This window comes from Squalius cephalus (assembly GCF_949319135.1).
Source record: "Squalius cephalus genome assembly, chromosome: 22".
Taxonomy (NCBI): Eukaryota; Metazoa; Chordata; class Actinopteri; order Cypriniformes; family Leuciscidae; genus Squalius; species Squalius cephalus.
In genome coordinates this window covers 4769965-4784783 of record NC_137143.1, presented here as the reverse complement: position 1 = coordinate 4784783, position 14819 = coordinate 4769965, and the positions used below count along the sequence as shown (strand labels likewise).

The 14819-nt window shown below is 37.7% G+C and overlaps 1 protein-coding gene across 1 annotated transcript; it reads left to right on the top strand.

The window, feature by feature from the left end:
* The first annotated feature begins 403 nt into the window (after positions 1-403).
* cdk2 (cyclin dependent kinase 2) lies at positions 404-14200 on the top strand. Its single transcript, XM_079857004.1, has 7 exons — positions 404-760; positions 1842-1919; positions 2069-2189; positions 6254-6424; positions 9502-9603; positions 9691-9894; positions 13441-14200. Exons 1-7 carry the CDS (start codon positions 645-647, stop codon positions 13543-13545), a joined length of 897 nt encoding a protein of 298 aa, XP_079713130.1. The 5' UTR covers positions 404-644; the 3' UTR covers positions 13546-14200.
* The last annotated feature ends 619 nt before the right edge of the window (positions 14201-14819 follow it).

Sequence of the window (14819 nt, the reverse complement as noted above, 5' to 3'; positions counted from 1 at the left end):
CGACTTTATCTCATAATTTCAACATTTTACGTTATGATATAAAAGTTACAAAAATGGGGCATATGTCATATCATTTCGAGTTAATGTAATAATTAGGACTTAGTATGTCCTCATTTCGACTTTACCTCATAGTTATAACTTTTGTCCCCTTATTTTTGTAATGTTTTTTCCTCCTGATATGTAGGAAATGGGCTAAAATAGAGCCGATTGTTTCAACTGACGGTGCTCGTGTCCGTTTGTATCCCCGGCGTAAACGTAAAGAGGGGCGGGCCTTACTCTTCTCTCTCAGCTCATTGGTTAGACACAACACATACGGTTTTTTAAGTGTGGTAGTTTTTTACGTAACGTGGGAGGCCTTTGTTGTTTCACTCAGCTCATTGGTGGACGTCAGAAGGCTGACGTTTCTTCGGAGGGCGTGGCCTGTTTTTGTGCTTTGTCGCGAGGGCGTGTTGTTTGAAACGCGGGAATTGGCGGTATTGATGTTAAGTTGTGACATGATTTTCGGTCGCCTGTATTTTTACGAATCAAATAAACGATTTTAATGTTTCTCATCGCCGATTTGCAACTAAAAGTACTCTCGCCACACATCTGTAGTTTTAAATAGATTTAGAGTGGAAGTGTCCCCGGAAAAGGGGGAGTTTGACATGGAGTCCTTTCAGAAAGTGGAGAAGATTGGAGAGGGAACATACGGGGTGGTTTATAAAGCCAAGAATAAACTCACCGGAGAGACCGTTGCTCTGAAGAAAATACGATTAGACACGTAAGTGTTTGTCATTGGTTTGATGTAAGTTAGTCGAGAAGCCTTTCAGATTTAAAATAACTCAAATACAGTCGCGATCCAAACTGTAACTCAGTGACGCGAATGTTTGTTTTATGTTTACGAGTGATAAACGGACCTCTTCCGTTATTTACGAGAATAAGTGCTTTTAAAAGTCAGTTCATCTCTGTCAAAGCTGATGTACTGGATTGTTAAACACTTTAATGTTCGTTTACAAGCAGATAATAATGGTAACACTTTATAAAGTTCCACTATGTACACACTAGTGTCATGAACAAACAAGAATAATAAGTTGTTTATATAGGTTCATAAATGTACTGTTGTTCATTGAAGTTTGTTTATAATACAGTATATGTTAATATATGCAACTCAATTGTGAATGTACAGTAACGATCAAAAATTTGGAAACATTACTACGGTTAATGTTGTTGAAAGATGCCTCTTATGCTCATCAAACCTACACTGATTTGATCAGAAATACAGAAAAAAACACTAACATTGTGAAATATTATTACAATTTAAAATAATAGTTTTCTATTTTAATATACTTTCAAATATAATTTATTTATGTGATGGAGAGTCTTCAGTGTCACATGATCCTTCAGAAATCATTCTAATATGCTGATTTATTCATATATTTTTTTCAATAACCTGTGATACTTTTTTCAGAATTCATTGATCATTTTTGATCAAATAAATACAGGCTTGATGAGCATACGAGACTTCTTACAAAAACATTAATAATAGTAATGTTTCTCAATAGTAAATGTTCTGCTGGTCATTGTTAATTCATGTTTGTTTATAATGCATTATAAAGGTTAATATATACAACTCGAAATTAAGAGTATATAAAAATTGTGTACGTGGAAATTAACACTAACCTAGATTGATAAATGTTGTATTCCTTATTGCTATTTTGTGATACCTGCTTTAACTAATCTTAACTAATTTAACGGTCTGTACGTTTTGAGGGCTGTTGCATTGGCTGTGAGCTTCATATAAAGAGATGTTTGTCTTCGATGAGGGATGTGTTTGAATGACATGATTGTTTGCTTGGTTTCAGGGAGACTGAAGGTGTTCCCAGCACTGCCATACGTGAGATCTCTCTGCTTAAAGAGCTCAATCACCCAAACATAGTCAAGTATGAGCAATGTCTAAACCTTAGTCCTATTCATGATTTTAACCAGTGCATAACTAGTCCTTTGTTTCACATCATGATGTAGAGTCAATGCACAATTCTAAACAAACTGCCCCAAGGCTTCTTGAGTCTCACAGTTTTCTCGCCCACAGGTTGCGTGATGTGATACACACAGAAAATAAGCTTTATTTGGTGTTTGAATTTCTTCACCAAGACCTGAAGAGGTTTATGGACTCATCCTCGGTTTCTGGCATATCCTTGCCACTCGTAAAGGTGAGTTTAAACGGGGCCTTGATCTTTTGACGTATAAGGGGGTCATTGTACTATATAACATCCTTTACATTTCAGAACTCAAACCTTCCTTGTTAGTCCAAAAACAGCTAGTCACCTTTGGTGGAAATTTGCCATTTTGGATAAAAAGAGGTAATTGTGATCCATCTAGATCTGATGAGTTTTCAGGCCGATTGGAGTTTGACATCAAAGTACTAAGAGAGCGAATCGAAAGCATACAGGGGTGCATTTCCTGAAAGCATCGTTAGCCAACTATGGTCGCAAGTTCCATCGTTATCAGCATAGTTCAACGAGTCGGTGTTTCCCGAAACCATCGTTCCAACGAACATTCGCAAACAGCATCGCAAAGGTGTGTGTTTGGAATGACGGCTCTTGATCTGTGGTTAGAAGCAGTTTCTTGTTTGCATGACATGTGAACTCAATAAACCCTTATCTTGAGCCAAATAAGCAAGTTGACATTCAGTACAACCTGTGTCTTTTATTTAGAATACATACAAATGTAATTTACGTCTTTTAGTTTGTCAAGAGATTTAAAGTGTCATTTTTAAAGAGTGCGCATGTGTGAACGTGCTCTAGTGCGTAAGAACGAGTCTATGATTGAATCTGGAAATAAAGCAAAATAACTGAGAAAAATGAGAAATAGTCCTCAGATGCCATGTCTGTAATTTATAGCAAAACATCTAGCGTTAATTCTACCTCAAACAGATTCATTAAAAGAAGTTATTACTCCACCATGTGTGTGACAGCATTAACCAGCGTGGTTGAACGACCAATTTGCGACAATACGTTTTCGGGAAACAGTCGTGACTAGCTAGTTGATTTCTTTAGCGATGCATCTACTATAGTAGTTAATCAGCGAGTTACGTCGTTGTACGGGAAACACACCCTTGTCCGTCTGCTCTGTAATCGTTCTCGCTGCACTCTTATGTCATCCACTGATCGGTCTGCGCAGCGCCGCTTCAAGTTGAACACACCTAGGGTCTCATGAAATCATGAGAATAATGCCTTCTGGAAAAAAAACACCCTCCTCCTGTCTTCACACATGCAACGCTCCTGGGAAGAATGAACATGACTGAAGAGAGCCATCTCTAGTGGCGCTTTTCCACTACACAGTACCAGCTCGCCTCGACTCGACTCGACTCGCCTTTGTTTGGTTTTCCACTGTGTAAAAGTTGTACCTGTACCTGCTTCCAGGTACTTTTTTTCGTATCACGAGGTTCTAGGCGAGCTGAGGCGATACTAAAATGTGACGTGAAAACACGGCAGACTGCTGATTGGTCAGAGAGAATCGTCACTATTCACTGCGTCATCATTGCACGCGCCAGACGGAGTATCCTGAATAAAAAACAGCAAAAACAAAAACATCCAAAAACAGCATACACTCGATTTCCTCCATTGTCCTGTGTGTGTGGGTAGCGGGTGTGTGTCGCGTAGAAGATTAAGTCACGGCAGTTTCCTGCGGCGTCGCTATGACGACCAGGTACTATTGTGGACGTACTGTCTGCAATGGAAAACGGAGCGAAAAGCGAGACGAGACGAGGCGAGCCGAGTCGAGTTGAGCTGGTACTGGTAATGGAAAAGCGCCATAGGAGTTCTGCCCGCATGCCTTAAACGTACACCATGTAATTTTTTTCGCCGCTAGGGGTCGCTAACCTCTTACAATAACAAAGGCGTAGTTTGATGACGCAACATTTGCTAAGAATTATGGATCTTGTCGTCAACGTCAAGCCGACCGATCTAATAATGTTTATGGATGACTGAATACATAGATGTTTTTATCATGACTGTGATATGAAGCAGTTCGGGATTGCTAAGAGACAGCTATCAGCTCCACACACGACGCGAGTCCCGCGGATATGAACACACCTAGGGTTTCATGAAATCATGATATAAAAGGATATAAAAGGAATATGGACATTTCATTCTACCGAACTACACGCAAGTGCAGAATTACAACTCACAGGTCAGTTTATTAGACAAATTAAACTTGTGAGGTAACGCAGCGCTGTTTTACTTGGTCTAACATTACACTATCACACTAAACTGCATTTAAAAGCTAGATCAACATTAGAATAACATACAGATCATATTATAACATTTTATCATTGTTGAACTATATAACATTGATTAGTTTTATGTAAATGTGCTCACCTGTTAATAAAGTACATGTAGGAGCGGTCGAAGTCTCGGACGTGGAGCTCTCGTTTATATACTGTCTATGGGAGCGCTAGGCATCTCGAAAACACCGCACTGATATTGATTCTCGTTTTAGTTCTCCTTTTTTGTCCATAATGTTTGAACGAAACAACAAGAGCGTGCAAATAGACATTGCGAACTACATTGTTCACGTCTGTCGCCTTGGTTACTATCAGAGGGCTCTGGTTACCATGGCAGCACGAGCGGAAACCAGGGACAACGCGGATATGACGCCATTGACGGCGACAAAACGGAAATAAAGAAACGTGCCGTGTCTTCGAATTAAATTAAAATTTCTCCTGGTTTGAAAGTTGTTGGAAACAGTCGGGATAATGTAAGTACACAACTAAAAAAAAAATATAACATAGATATAGTGATTTTTGCTATTTTTATAGCAAAAAAAAGTTACATATTGTGCCTTTAAATGGATAGTTCACCCAAATTGAAAAATTCTGTCAGTAATCACTCACCCTCATGTCGTTCCAAACCCGTAAGACTTTAGTTCATCTTCAGAACACAATCTTTTTGAGGAAGTCTGAGAGATTTCCTTGTGAAATTCCTTCACTGACACCACTTTGACGTTTCAAAAAGTTAATAAAGAGATCGTAAAACGAATCCATATGAATTTAGTGGTTTAGTCCAAAGAGGTTTGTTCTCGCACTTCAAGAAGGTTCGGTTGAGCTTCTGTTTATGTTTGCTGATCAATGTTTATATGTGAATAAAAGCCCAAACGAAATCTGTTCATATAAAGCGATTGAGTCTCTTCAGAAAATTTGGACTAAACCGTTCAATTCACATGGATTAGTCTTATGATCTCTTTATTAACTTTATGAAGCATCAAATTGGTAGTTGCGTAGCTGTCAATGGAGGGACAGAAATCTCTCAGATTTCATCAAAAAGTTCTTCATTTGTCTTCTGAAGATGGACGAAGGTCTTTACGGGTTTGATGACGGCGAGTATTTAATGACAGAATTTTCATTTTTGGGTGAACTATCACTTTAACTTCAGAATGTCTTAAAGTAGTGTTAAGATAACCTACATTTAATTGGCATAAGTATCGATATGTAAAGCTTGGGACTGTTAATTAGCCTGACATGGATGACTGGTTTTGTTTTTATGTTGTTAGAGTAGTTTCCACAAAATCTAATACAACTTGTATAACGCTATTACCATTACCATTTTATCAACGAATATAACTTAAGTTGAGCTCTACTGTAATAAACTGTCTTAACCACTAGATAATTAAACAGTTTTCTTTTACACACAGAAGATGTTCTGTGCAATTTCATAATGGCAGGGTTTGAAATTAACACCCATCAAATGTGGGTTAAAAATCAACTGTGGCGGGTGACGATGTGAACTCGAAATTACGTTCACTCAATTTGCTGGTGAGGTTTATGTAAACTGTGCAGATTTAGCGCACATACTCAACTCATGAGTCAATATGAATATTAAATATAGCCACACCTGTGCATTTCTGGCTTACTTCAACAACCATCATTAAGAAACAAACAGAGGCATGTTGGTTTGTTTGCTTTGAAGGGAATAGCGCACACCCAAGAAACATAGTAATGTTTAATGTCTAACCCCAGTTTAAAAAAGAACCACCTTGATCCTTCAATGATGAAGCACATCTGCCACTTTTTAGCAGACCCTGAGCTATCCTGTCTATTTGTCCTTTTATGAGACATTTGGTTTGACTGTCACTAAGTGGTAGTTTTTTTTTTCCGGGTGTGACGTATTGCTATTAAGGGCTTATGGGAAATGCAGCCCACAACTAATAAACATCCAAGAAGGTGTGGTAATGGCCAAATGTCGGGAAGTAATGTGTCTGTCTATTTGTTCATCAGAGTTACCTGTTCCAGTTGCTCCAGGGATTGGCCTTCTGTCATTCCCATCGGGTTCTTCACAGGGATCTCAAACCCCAGAATCTCCTGATCAACGCTCAGGGCGAGATCAAACTGGCTGACTTTGGTTTGGCCAGAGCGTTTGGTGTGCCTGTGCGGACTTATACACATGAGGTGAGAGGAAGAAACATTGCTCTAGGGTTTTAAAAGATATGTTCGGTGTGTTTCAATCCTAAATCGAGTGGAATCATATTGAGCGAAATGTGTTTGCTACAGTTGAAACTTGGGCTGGGCGATATGGGCAAAAAAAATATCACGATCATTTTTTTTATATCAGTCGATATCGATAATTATCACGATAAAAGTCAAATCTTTATTTCTTTCAAGTTTAAAGGCAGATTTTTGCTCCTAAGTGAAAGTTGTAGAAACCAGAGCATTAATTGTGGTTTTAAACTACTCTTTATTGTCAGAACATATCAGGACAAACACTTGCCAAACTGGTGAACATTTCACAAATATGAGGTAGAACATTCAAACTTTTGTCATTTTTCCTTTACAAAATAAATATCTTTATTGGACAATTAATTTCTTAGTTTCTGCATGTGCTAATTTTTATTTGGTAAAATGTAATATTCTGACTGTTTGAGTTTTATTAAACTTAACCATTGGTCATCCAGTATCATGCATTTAGATCATGATAACCTCACTATCATGGCGAAATGTAACTTTATGGTTTCTGTGGTATTTGTATGAAAAACAGTAGCCTAAATACATTATTAAATACTGTAATTATATTCCATCAGTCCTTTAATACATCGTCTACATTAATAATATAATACAATTCAATATGTATATCCCACATTTCAAGGTGCAGTTAATATTACTTGGCTAACGTTACAGTAAATCCATGGTAAATGATGGGAATTTGTAGACGGAAAAGCCTTCTGCGCACAGTGTTTCTCCTGTTTGTCAGCACTGTTTCATCTGCCTTTTAACTGGTTTAAATCACGGAGACACTGTGTTCTTCGTTGAATTCAAGCGCTTCTCACTGGATCTCGTGACGAGAGAGATCAGAGTAAACGCATCGGCTCTAGTGAGCTCGCGCTGCCGTTTGGACTTTGAGCCGAGCGGATAAATGGTCCGTGTGGCGCGCGGTTCAAGTGAGTTTTGTTCCGCTTTTGGCGCATAAACATTATCGAACTCTTGATATCGTTTTATCGAGAAAAATTATATCGCGATAATTATCGTTATCGTTTTATCGCCCAGCCCTAGTTGAAACCTCTTTTTAGGTGTTTGCTGGGAATTAGAGCTGCATTATTCTGGATAAATTGAGAATCACAATCAGGATTCTCCCACATTTCTGAATGGACAACTAAACAAAAAAAAAAGTTAATTGCTGCATTATATTTAAAAAATATTCTTGAAATTGGTTTGAATGAATGATTCAATGACTTACTCATAAAGTCTTCACTTGTTTCAATACTGGATGAATCAGGGTTTTTTAACAAATCTCTTGAATGAATGATTCAGTGACAATTTTTTTAACGTCACTTGTCGCCACCTACTGGTGTAACAATGTAAAATGATGCAATCTTTATTTGAAGCATCAAGTTACTTTCAAAAGGTGATTTACTCTATTTTGATCGCTAATCGACATCAGTGTTTATATCTGAACTATAAACTCTTATCCCAGCACTTCTGTGATTAAGTGAATTGTTGAATTTGTAACAAAAATAATGATACTATGGTTGAAAATACTGTTTGTGTGTGAATCAAGATCCCCTTCTTTTATCGATTAATCATGCAGCTCTGAAGACTACTAAGCAGATGCAGTAATAGTTTTAAAATAATTGTCAAATATAAAATCACCATCAAGAAAGCTAGACTTAGGGAACCTAGAAAAGCTGAAAGAAAGATACAACTGAAAGCGCAGCTTGAACAGGCTCTAAGCGAGTTGTACTGAACGTAAAGAAAATGTTGAGGGAGACAAAATTTGTATGACAGTAAGAAACCAGTTTATAAAGAGTTTAATCTCCTCTTTTTCATCTCACATGTATGACTGCTGATAGGCAGCTGCTTTCAAACGCTCCCCTGAGTGTGTGTAAGCTCTCGGTGAAGAGCGTCAAAGGTTTCTGTTTACACCGTGTTTTTGAACCGTTGAGCATTTTAGCCAATCACATATATGTCTGTTGAGCATGTGATCGCAATGGCCAATCAGAGGTGGTACAGTTAGTCAGAATCCACTCAATACAAATATAATCGACACTTATTGCTGCATAAAATCATCCTGTGACCTTAAAAAAAAACGGGAAAAATGGAGACTTTCTTTATCTCTACTTAAGACAAGACAGAACACAACATAAGATTCAATTATAATATGAAAATGAGAATCTATATAACACAGGTGTATGTATGTTTGCTTGTTTGAAGCAGCAAGCCTAGATATATCACTATTAAGAAATCAAATTATATTCTTAGATGCTTCTTGACTCTTCTATCTGGTGTAAGTATAAACTTCAGTTGGGAATAATGAATGAACCAGTTTTGCATGTGTGCATGACCATGTACTTAAGCTACCATCAAAGACAAACCCTGTGTTCTGCACAGCTGATCTGTAACTAGTGGTGGGCAGATCGGCGCTTCGAAACAACCCGATACCCGTCTCCACGGTGACCCCTAGTGGTCAGAACAGTGTAAATGCAACAAAAACCTGGGCCAACATGCATAAAAACACCTTTTACAAATCTGTTGCAAATTTTTTATTGAAAGTAAAATCTTTCAAATGCTATTATCTAATCATCTAATAAGATTATCAAGTGTCTATATGTTCTTTTATCAATTGTCAGGGTTTGTTTTGTTTGTTCTATGAATGGCGCAGCTAAACAGGCCAATAAGAGACTACCATTATTCATTTTAATTATACTAATGTCTAATTAAAACGTCTACAGATGTATAAAACTGATCAGAGATCAGGTAAAACCCACAGGCACTTGTTCATTGGTTCTCAGTAACTCCTCATGATTCATGGGTTGCCAGATCTTCGCCACCAGCGCTGAACCATCGAAATTTCGAAGTCTTTCGAAACGTTTCGTAACAGTTATGATGTAATGAAGCCTTGTTTACTGAAATCTCGTGACTTTGGCAATTTGATACACGCTCCGAACCATTAATTCAGAACAAAAGATTCATAAAGGTTTCGAAGCTTCATGAAGCAGTGTTTTGAACCGTCTTAATTTGATTATTTTTCATAGGTTGTAACGCTGTGGTACAGAGCTCCAGAGATTCTCCTGGGATGTAAATATTATTCCACAGCTGTCGACATCTGGAGTTTGGGCTGCATCTTTGCTGAAATGGTATGTTTTTATTTATGTACACATCTTATCAGCTTGCTATAATTGATGGCTTAAGATGTTCATTTACTTTCTGGCTTTTCATACCAGATTACTCGGAGGGCATTGTTTCCTGGAGACTCTGAAATAGACCAGCTCTTCCGAATATTTCGAACTCTGGGCACTCCGGATGAGACTATATGGCCTGGAGTCACTTCAATGCCAGACTACAAACCCTCCTTTCCCAAGTGGGCCCGACAGGACCTGTCTAAAGTGGTGCCTCCTCTGGATGAAGATGGGCGAGACCTTCTAGGGGTAAGAGGGCAGCAAAGGTTATCTAGTTCCACAGCCTGACCGGGGTTTGTGAAGCTACTTTATAGTGAACTTTTGAGCTGCTTGTAGTTTGACAGAATGCAATCAAGCTACACTACAGTATAAGCTAAGTAAATGTAGCGAACTACACTTTTATTTTTTTAAATGCATCTGCATCTGATGGTAGGCGGAATTTTTAAATTAATTTTATTAATTTAAAAACAAGTTTATCATTAAGTTTATCTCTAAAAACAAGTAAAATTCACAGCCTTCAACAATAAATTTCAAGGTAATAACTGACGATCTATTGTAAGGCTGGGCGATAAAACGATTGTAATATATTCTTCCTCAACAAAATTTTTAAAAAGTTCGATATAGTGTTTATACAATATGCAAATGCACTATTGCGTGTTTCAAACCATCACACTGGTGCCAACATAGGCAATTTGGCTAACATAGTGCGAAATTAGTGTGTGGCTTCTTTTGTTTTTTACTTTTTTGAGTGTTTAGCATTTTTTCTTTGATAAAATTCTATGGCTGCCCTGATTGAAATGTATAACTCTTCCAAAAAACATTATCCGGACCTCCGCTGGGAAGGAAATAGAGGAAATATAGAGAACTTTAATTGAAAACCCCTGCTCTGCGCTTTGCCCACTCTGTTTATGAAGGACTAACGAAGGAGAAACATTAAAGCAGAACGAAACAGAGCTGCTCGTTTGAACCGCGGAACATTTATCATCTCGGCCCAAACGTTCTCGATCACATGACGAACAGCGCTGTGAGATCCAGTGAAAAGCGTTCGAGTTCGGTGCAGAGTTATACAAACCATACAAATCAAATGCATCGTGATTTAAACTAGTTTAAAGCCTGATGAAACAGCGCTGACATTCTCAACAACATAATACACTCACCTAAAGGATTATTAGGAACACCATACTAATACTGTGTTTGACCCCCTTTCGCCTTTAGAACTGCCTTAATTCTACGTGGCATTGATTCAACAAGGTGCTGAAAGCATTCTTTAGAAATGTTGGCCCATATTGATAGGATAGCATCTTGCAGTTGATGGAGATTTGTGGGATGCACATCCAGGGCACGAAGCTCCCGTTCCACCACATCCCAAAGATGCTCTATTGGGTTGAGATCTGGTGACTGTGACTGTGGGGGCCATTTTAGTACAGTGAACTCATTGTCATGTTCAAGAAACCAATTTGAAATGATTTGAGCTTTGTGACATGGTGCATTATCCTGCTGGAAGTAGCCATCAGAGGATGGGTACATGGTGGTCATAAAGGGATGGACATGGTCAGAAACAATGATCAGGTAGGCCGTGGCATTTAAACGATGCCCAATTGGCACTAAGGGGCCTAAAGTGTGCCAAGAAAACATCCCCAGAAAACATCCCCCACACCATTACACCACCACCACCAGCCTGCACAGTGGTAACAAGGCATGATGGATCCATGTTCTCATTCTGTTTACGCCAAATTCTGACTCTACCATCTGAATGTCTCAACAGAAATCGAGACTCATCAGACCAGGCAACATTTTTCCAGTCTTCAACTGTCCAATTTTGGTGAACTCGTGCAAATTGTAGCCTCTTTTTCCTATTTGTAGTGGAGATGAGTGGTACCCGGTGGGGTCTTCTGCTGTTGTAGCCCATCCGCCTCAAGGTTGTGCGTGTTGTGGCTTCACAAATGCTTTGCTGCATACCTCGGTTGTAACGAGTGGTTATTTCAGTCAAAGTTGCTCTTCTATCAGCTTGAATCAGTCGGCCCATTCTCCTCTGACCTCTAGCATCAACAAGGCATTTTCACCCACAGGACTGCCGCATACTGGATGTTTTTCCCTTTTCACACCATTCTTTGTAAACCCTAGAAATGGTTGTGCGTGAAAATCCCAGTAACTGAGCAGATTGTGAAATACTCAGACCGGCCCGTCTGGCACCAACAACCATGCCACGCTCAAAATTGCTTAAATCACCTTTCTTTCCCATTCTGACATTCAGTTTGGAGTTCAGGAGATTGTCTTGACCAGGACCACACCCCCTAAATGCATTGAAGCAACTGCCATGTGATTGGTTGATTAGATAATTGCATTAATGAGAAATTGAACAGGTGTTCCTAATAATCCTTTAGGTGAGTGTATAACAATATAATAATAATCAGTTCTCAAAGTCACAAACCACATTCAACAACATATAAAAACTAAATAATTTTATGAATTGGGAAAATTAAAAACAAAACTTTATTTCAAGTCATCTTAAATTCCAATGCAGTGAAACCGCTGTCGGCAGGGCCAGTTCCCACGGCCATGTTAACGTGATCCAAGACCACATTTAACCATTTAAAATGAGGTTGTTACAATTTTTGCAGATGCTACTGTTTTTGCTAATGAACATGAATTTGTATCTGCATCCCAACTCAAGCTACCGCTACTGTCACTCAACTCAAGCTACTGTCCAATGTGTGTTTCTAAGAGACAAAACGTAATAGTAATTTGTGAAATGTCCATCTGTTTGGCAAGTGCTTGTCATGTTCGATGATAAAACCACAATTACCTGTCTGGTTTCTACAACTTTTACTCGACTTGACATTTATCGAGATGATAATAATCAACTGATATGAGTTTTTGTTGTTGCCATGTCTCCCAGCCCTGATCTACTGTGAGCGGTGTTCTCATGCAGAACCCTGGTGTTGAATAGAGATAAAACAACAGTATATTTCGGATCAGTCTGTTGGTGATTCATTAATGTGTGGCACTCACTCAGCTCAGTCTGAACAGTTTTTGGGATTTATGTATTTTTTCTTTCACTCTGCTAGAGGGCGCATAATCAATTTATATCGGCACACTGAGAGATGGTCAAACTAACTTTTTCACCGTGATGGACTCGAATGGATTTGTTTTATAAAGTGCATAAAATAGCTGCTTCTTTTCAAAAAAAAAAAAAAAAAATTATTTTTTTATATAAATGACCAAAATAGACAATAAATTAATTTGAATATCCCAGCTTTATTTTTTAAGGTATTGACATTGCATTTTATTTGAATCTGTTCAAGAAACAAATGCGTCAAAAAACGATGCAGTGTTTTATATTACAATTCCTGTACCTGAACTGTTCAGTTGTATTTATTTGTGCTATTGCTAATTTGATAATTTGTTCTTATTTTATTACTCTGTTAACTTTAATAATGTTTGAAATTTATATTATTTAGTCCAGTTGTTTTTGCTGTGGTATTTTTGTAAAAATGTTAGTGTTTTTTTTTAGGCTGCTGATTTTTGATCATGGCTGCAACAAAACATTTAGCCAAAAAAGACATCATAACCATGTTTGATATAAATGTTATAAACATAAATATTTTTACCTTCCTAGAATAGGAATCTTAAGAATCGGAATCACTAGGAGGCCTAAACACCCTTATTACCCTCTGCCCACCCTTATTTTTAACCATGCGATTGAATTTTACACATCCACAACTTTAACCTGAAAGCAATGTCAATTTGATTTGAATATTTCCCATTTACATTTTTTTTTTTTTTTGTCCACAGCAAATGATGATCTATGATCCTAACAAGAGGATCTCAGCGAAGAACGCCCTTGTTCATCGGTTCTTCCGTGATGTCACCATGCCAGTGCCTCCCTTGCGCCTCTGAACCTGTGCTTCAGCACCAATGGACTGAGTGTTGGGTCAGCTTTTTCTCAGAACTATTTCCCAGCTGTTTGGAAATTGTTCTGTTTTATAATCCATGATCAGTTGTACCTTTTCTCAAATCATTCTGGTTTATTTTAATCTGAAGTTTATCCACTGTTTATCCATCCATTCCACTGGAAAACTGTTGTGCTAATAGTAAGCATTTCATTAAAATGACCTGGAAGATGTAGATTTGCATAGACGAGATGTGGTGTTTCCTCATGTGCTCGTAGTTTGGAGATGACACTCCAAGGTTTTGCCAGTGTGGAATTGTATTATTCATCTATGCCATAAGTACATATCACACTGAATGCTCTGTACCAGCCTTAGACCAAATGAAACAGTTTAGACTGCCAATATCTTTTTTTTTTTTTTTAGATAATATATTATTCTAATACTTGTTTTAAACCTGATTTGTTTTGATAGTTTCATAAAACAGTTCTCTCTGCAACTTCAATTAAACTCGTGTTACCTTTTATTTACATTGTGTTACATATTGTTTCCACATTCTGTTTCCTGAACCAACTTTTCCAACAGGCAAATTATAAAGGTGAAATATAAAAGATTTTATCAATCTTTACCATTTAAACAGCAATAAACAATGGATTAAAACCATAAAGAATAACGTTTCATTTAAAATGGGGTCTATCTTCTCGGTTTAAAATGCTAGTTGGATAAGTTTAATACAAGTCTTGTATTACTTTGGAGAACTCAATAGATACTTTGGATAGTCAGTGTAAGGAAATGAATGATTTAGTGAAGTCAAGTCACATTCATTTATATAGCGCTTTTAACAATATGGATTGTTTCAAAGCAGCTTTACAGAGATAATAGGAAATTACCGTAACAGATTGTTTAGGCTTTACAGAAGCTCTAGGATAAAGTTATTGTCCAGCTAAAGTTAGTTTTGATTGACTGATTCACTTCCGTTGCGAAGATCATTAGTTATTAACTTGGTGCCGCTAACACAACACCTTTCTAACAGGAAAACCCTTATAATACAGACATTTTGTTTTTTGTCGGGTCTGTGTAGCCTCGCAAACCGGAATTATCCCGACAACATTTTATCTGTACTGAGGTAAAGGGAAGGGAAGTCATTCATCCTTTGTGAAATCCGTATCAGTTTCATTTTTTTAAGTTTCTTTTTTTGTGCTGCTTGTTTAAAGCGTAACTCTCGCCAAAATGCAATCTAGGGTCTTTTTGTTAATCTATCCGAGACAAACTTTCATTTAAAAG

Coding starts and splice junctions, on each gene's coding strand:
- cdk2 (XM_079857004.1), top strand. CDS start 645: ATGGAGTCCTTTCAGAAAGTGGAGAAGATTGGAGAGGGAACATACGGG. Junction 9,604..9,690: donor GCTGCATCTTTGCTGAAATG/GTATGTTTTTAT, acceptor TTTTCATACCAG/ATTACTCGGAGGGCATTGTT. Junction 9,895..13,440: donor ATGGGCGAGACCTTCTAGGG/GTAAGAGGGCAG, acceptor TTTTGTCCACAG/CAAATGATGATCTATGATCC.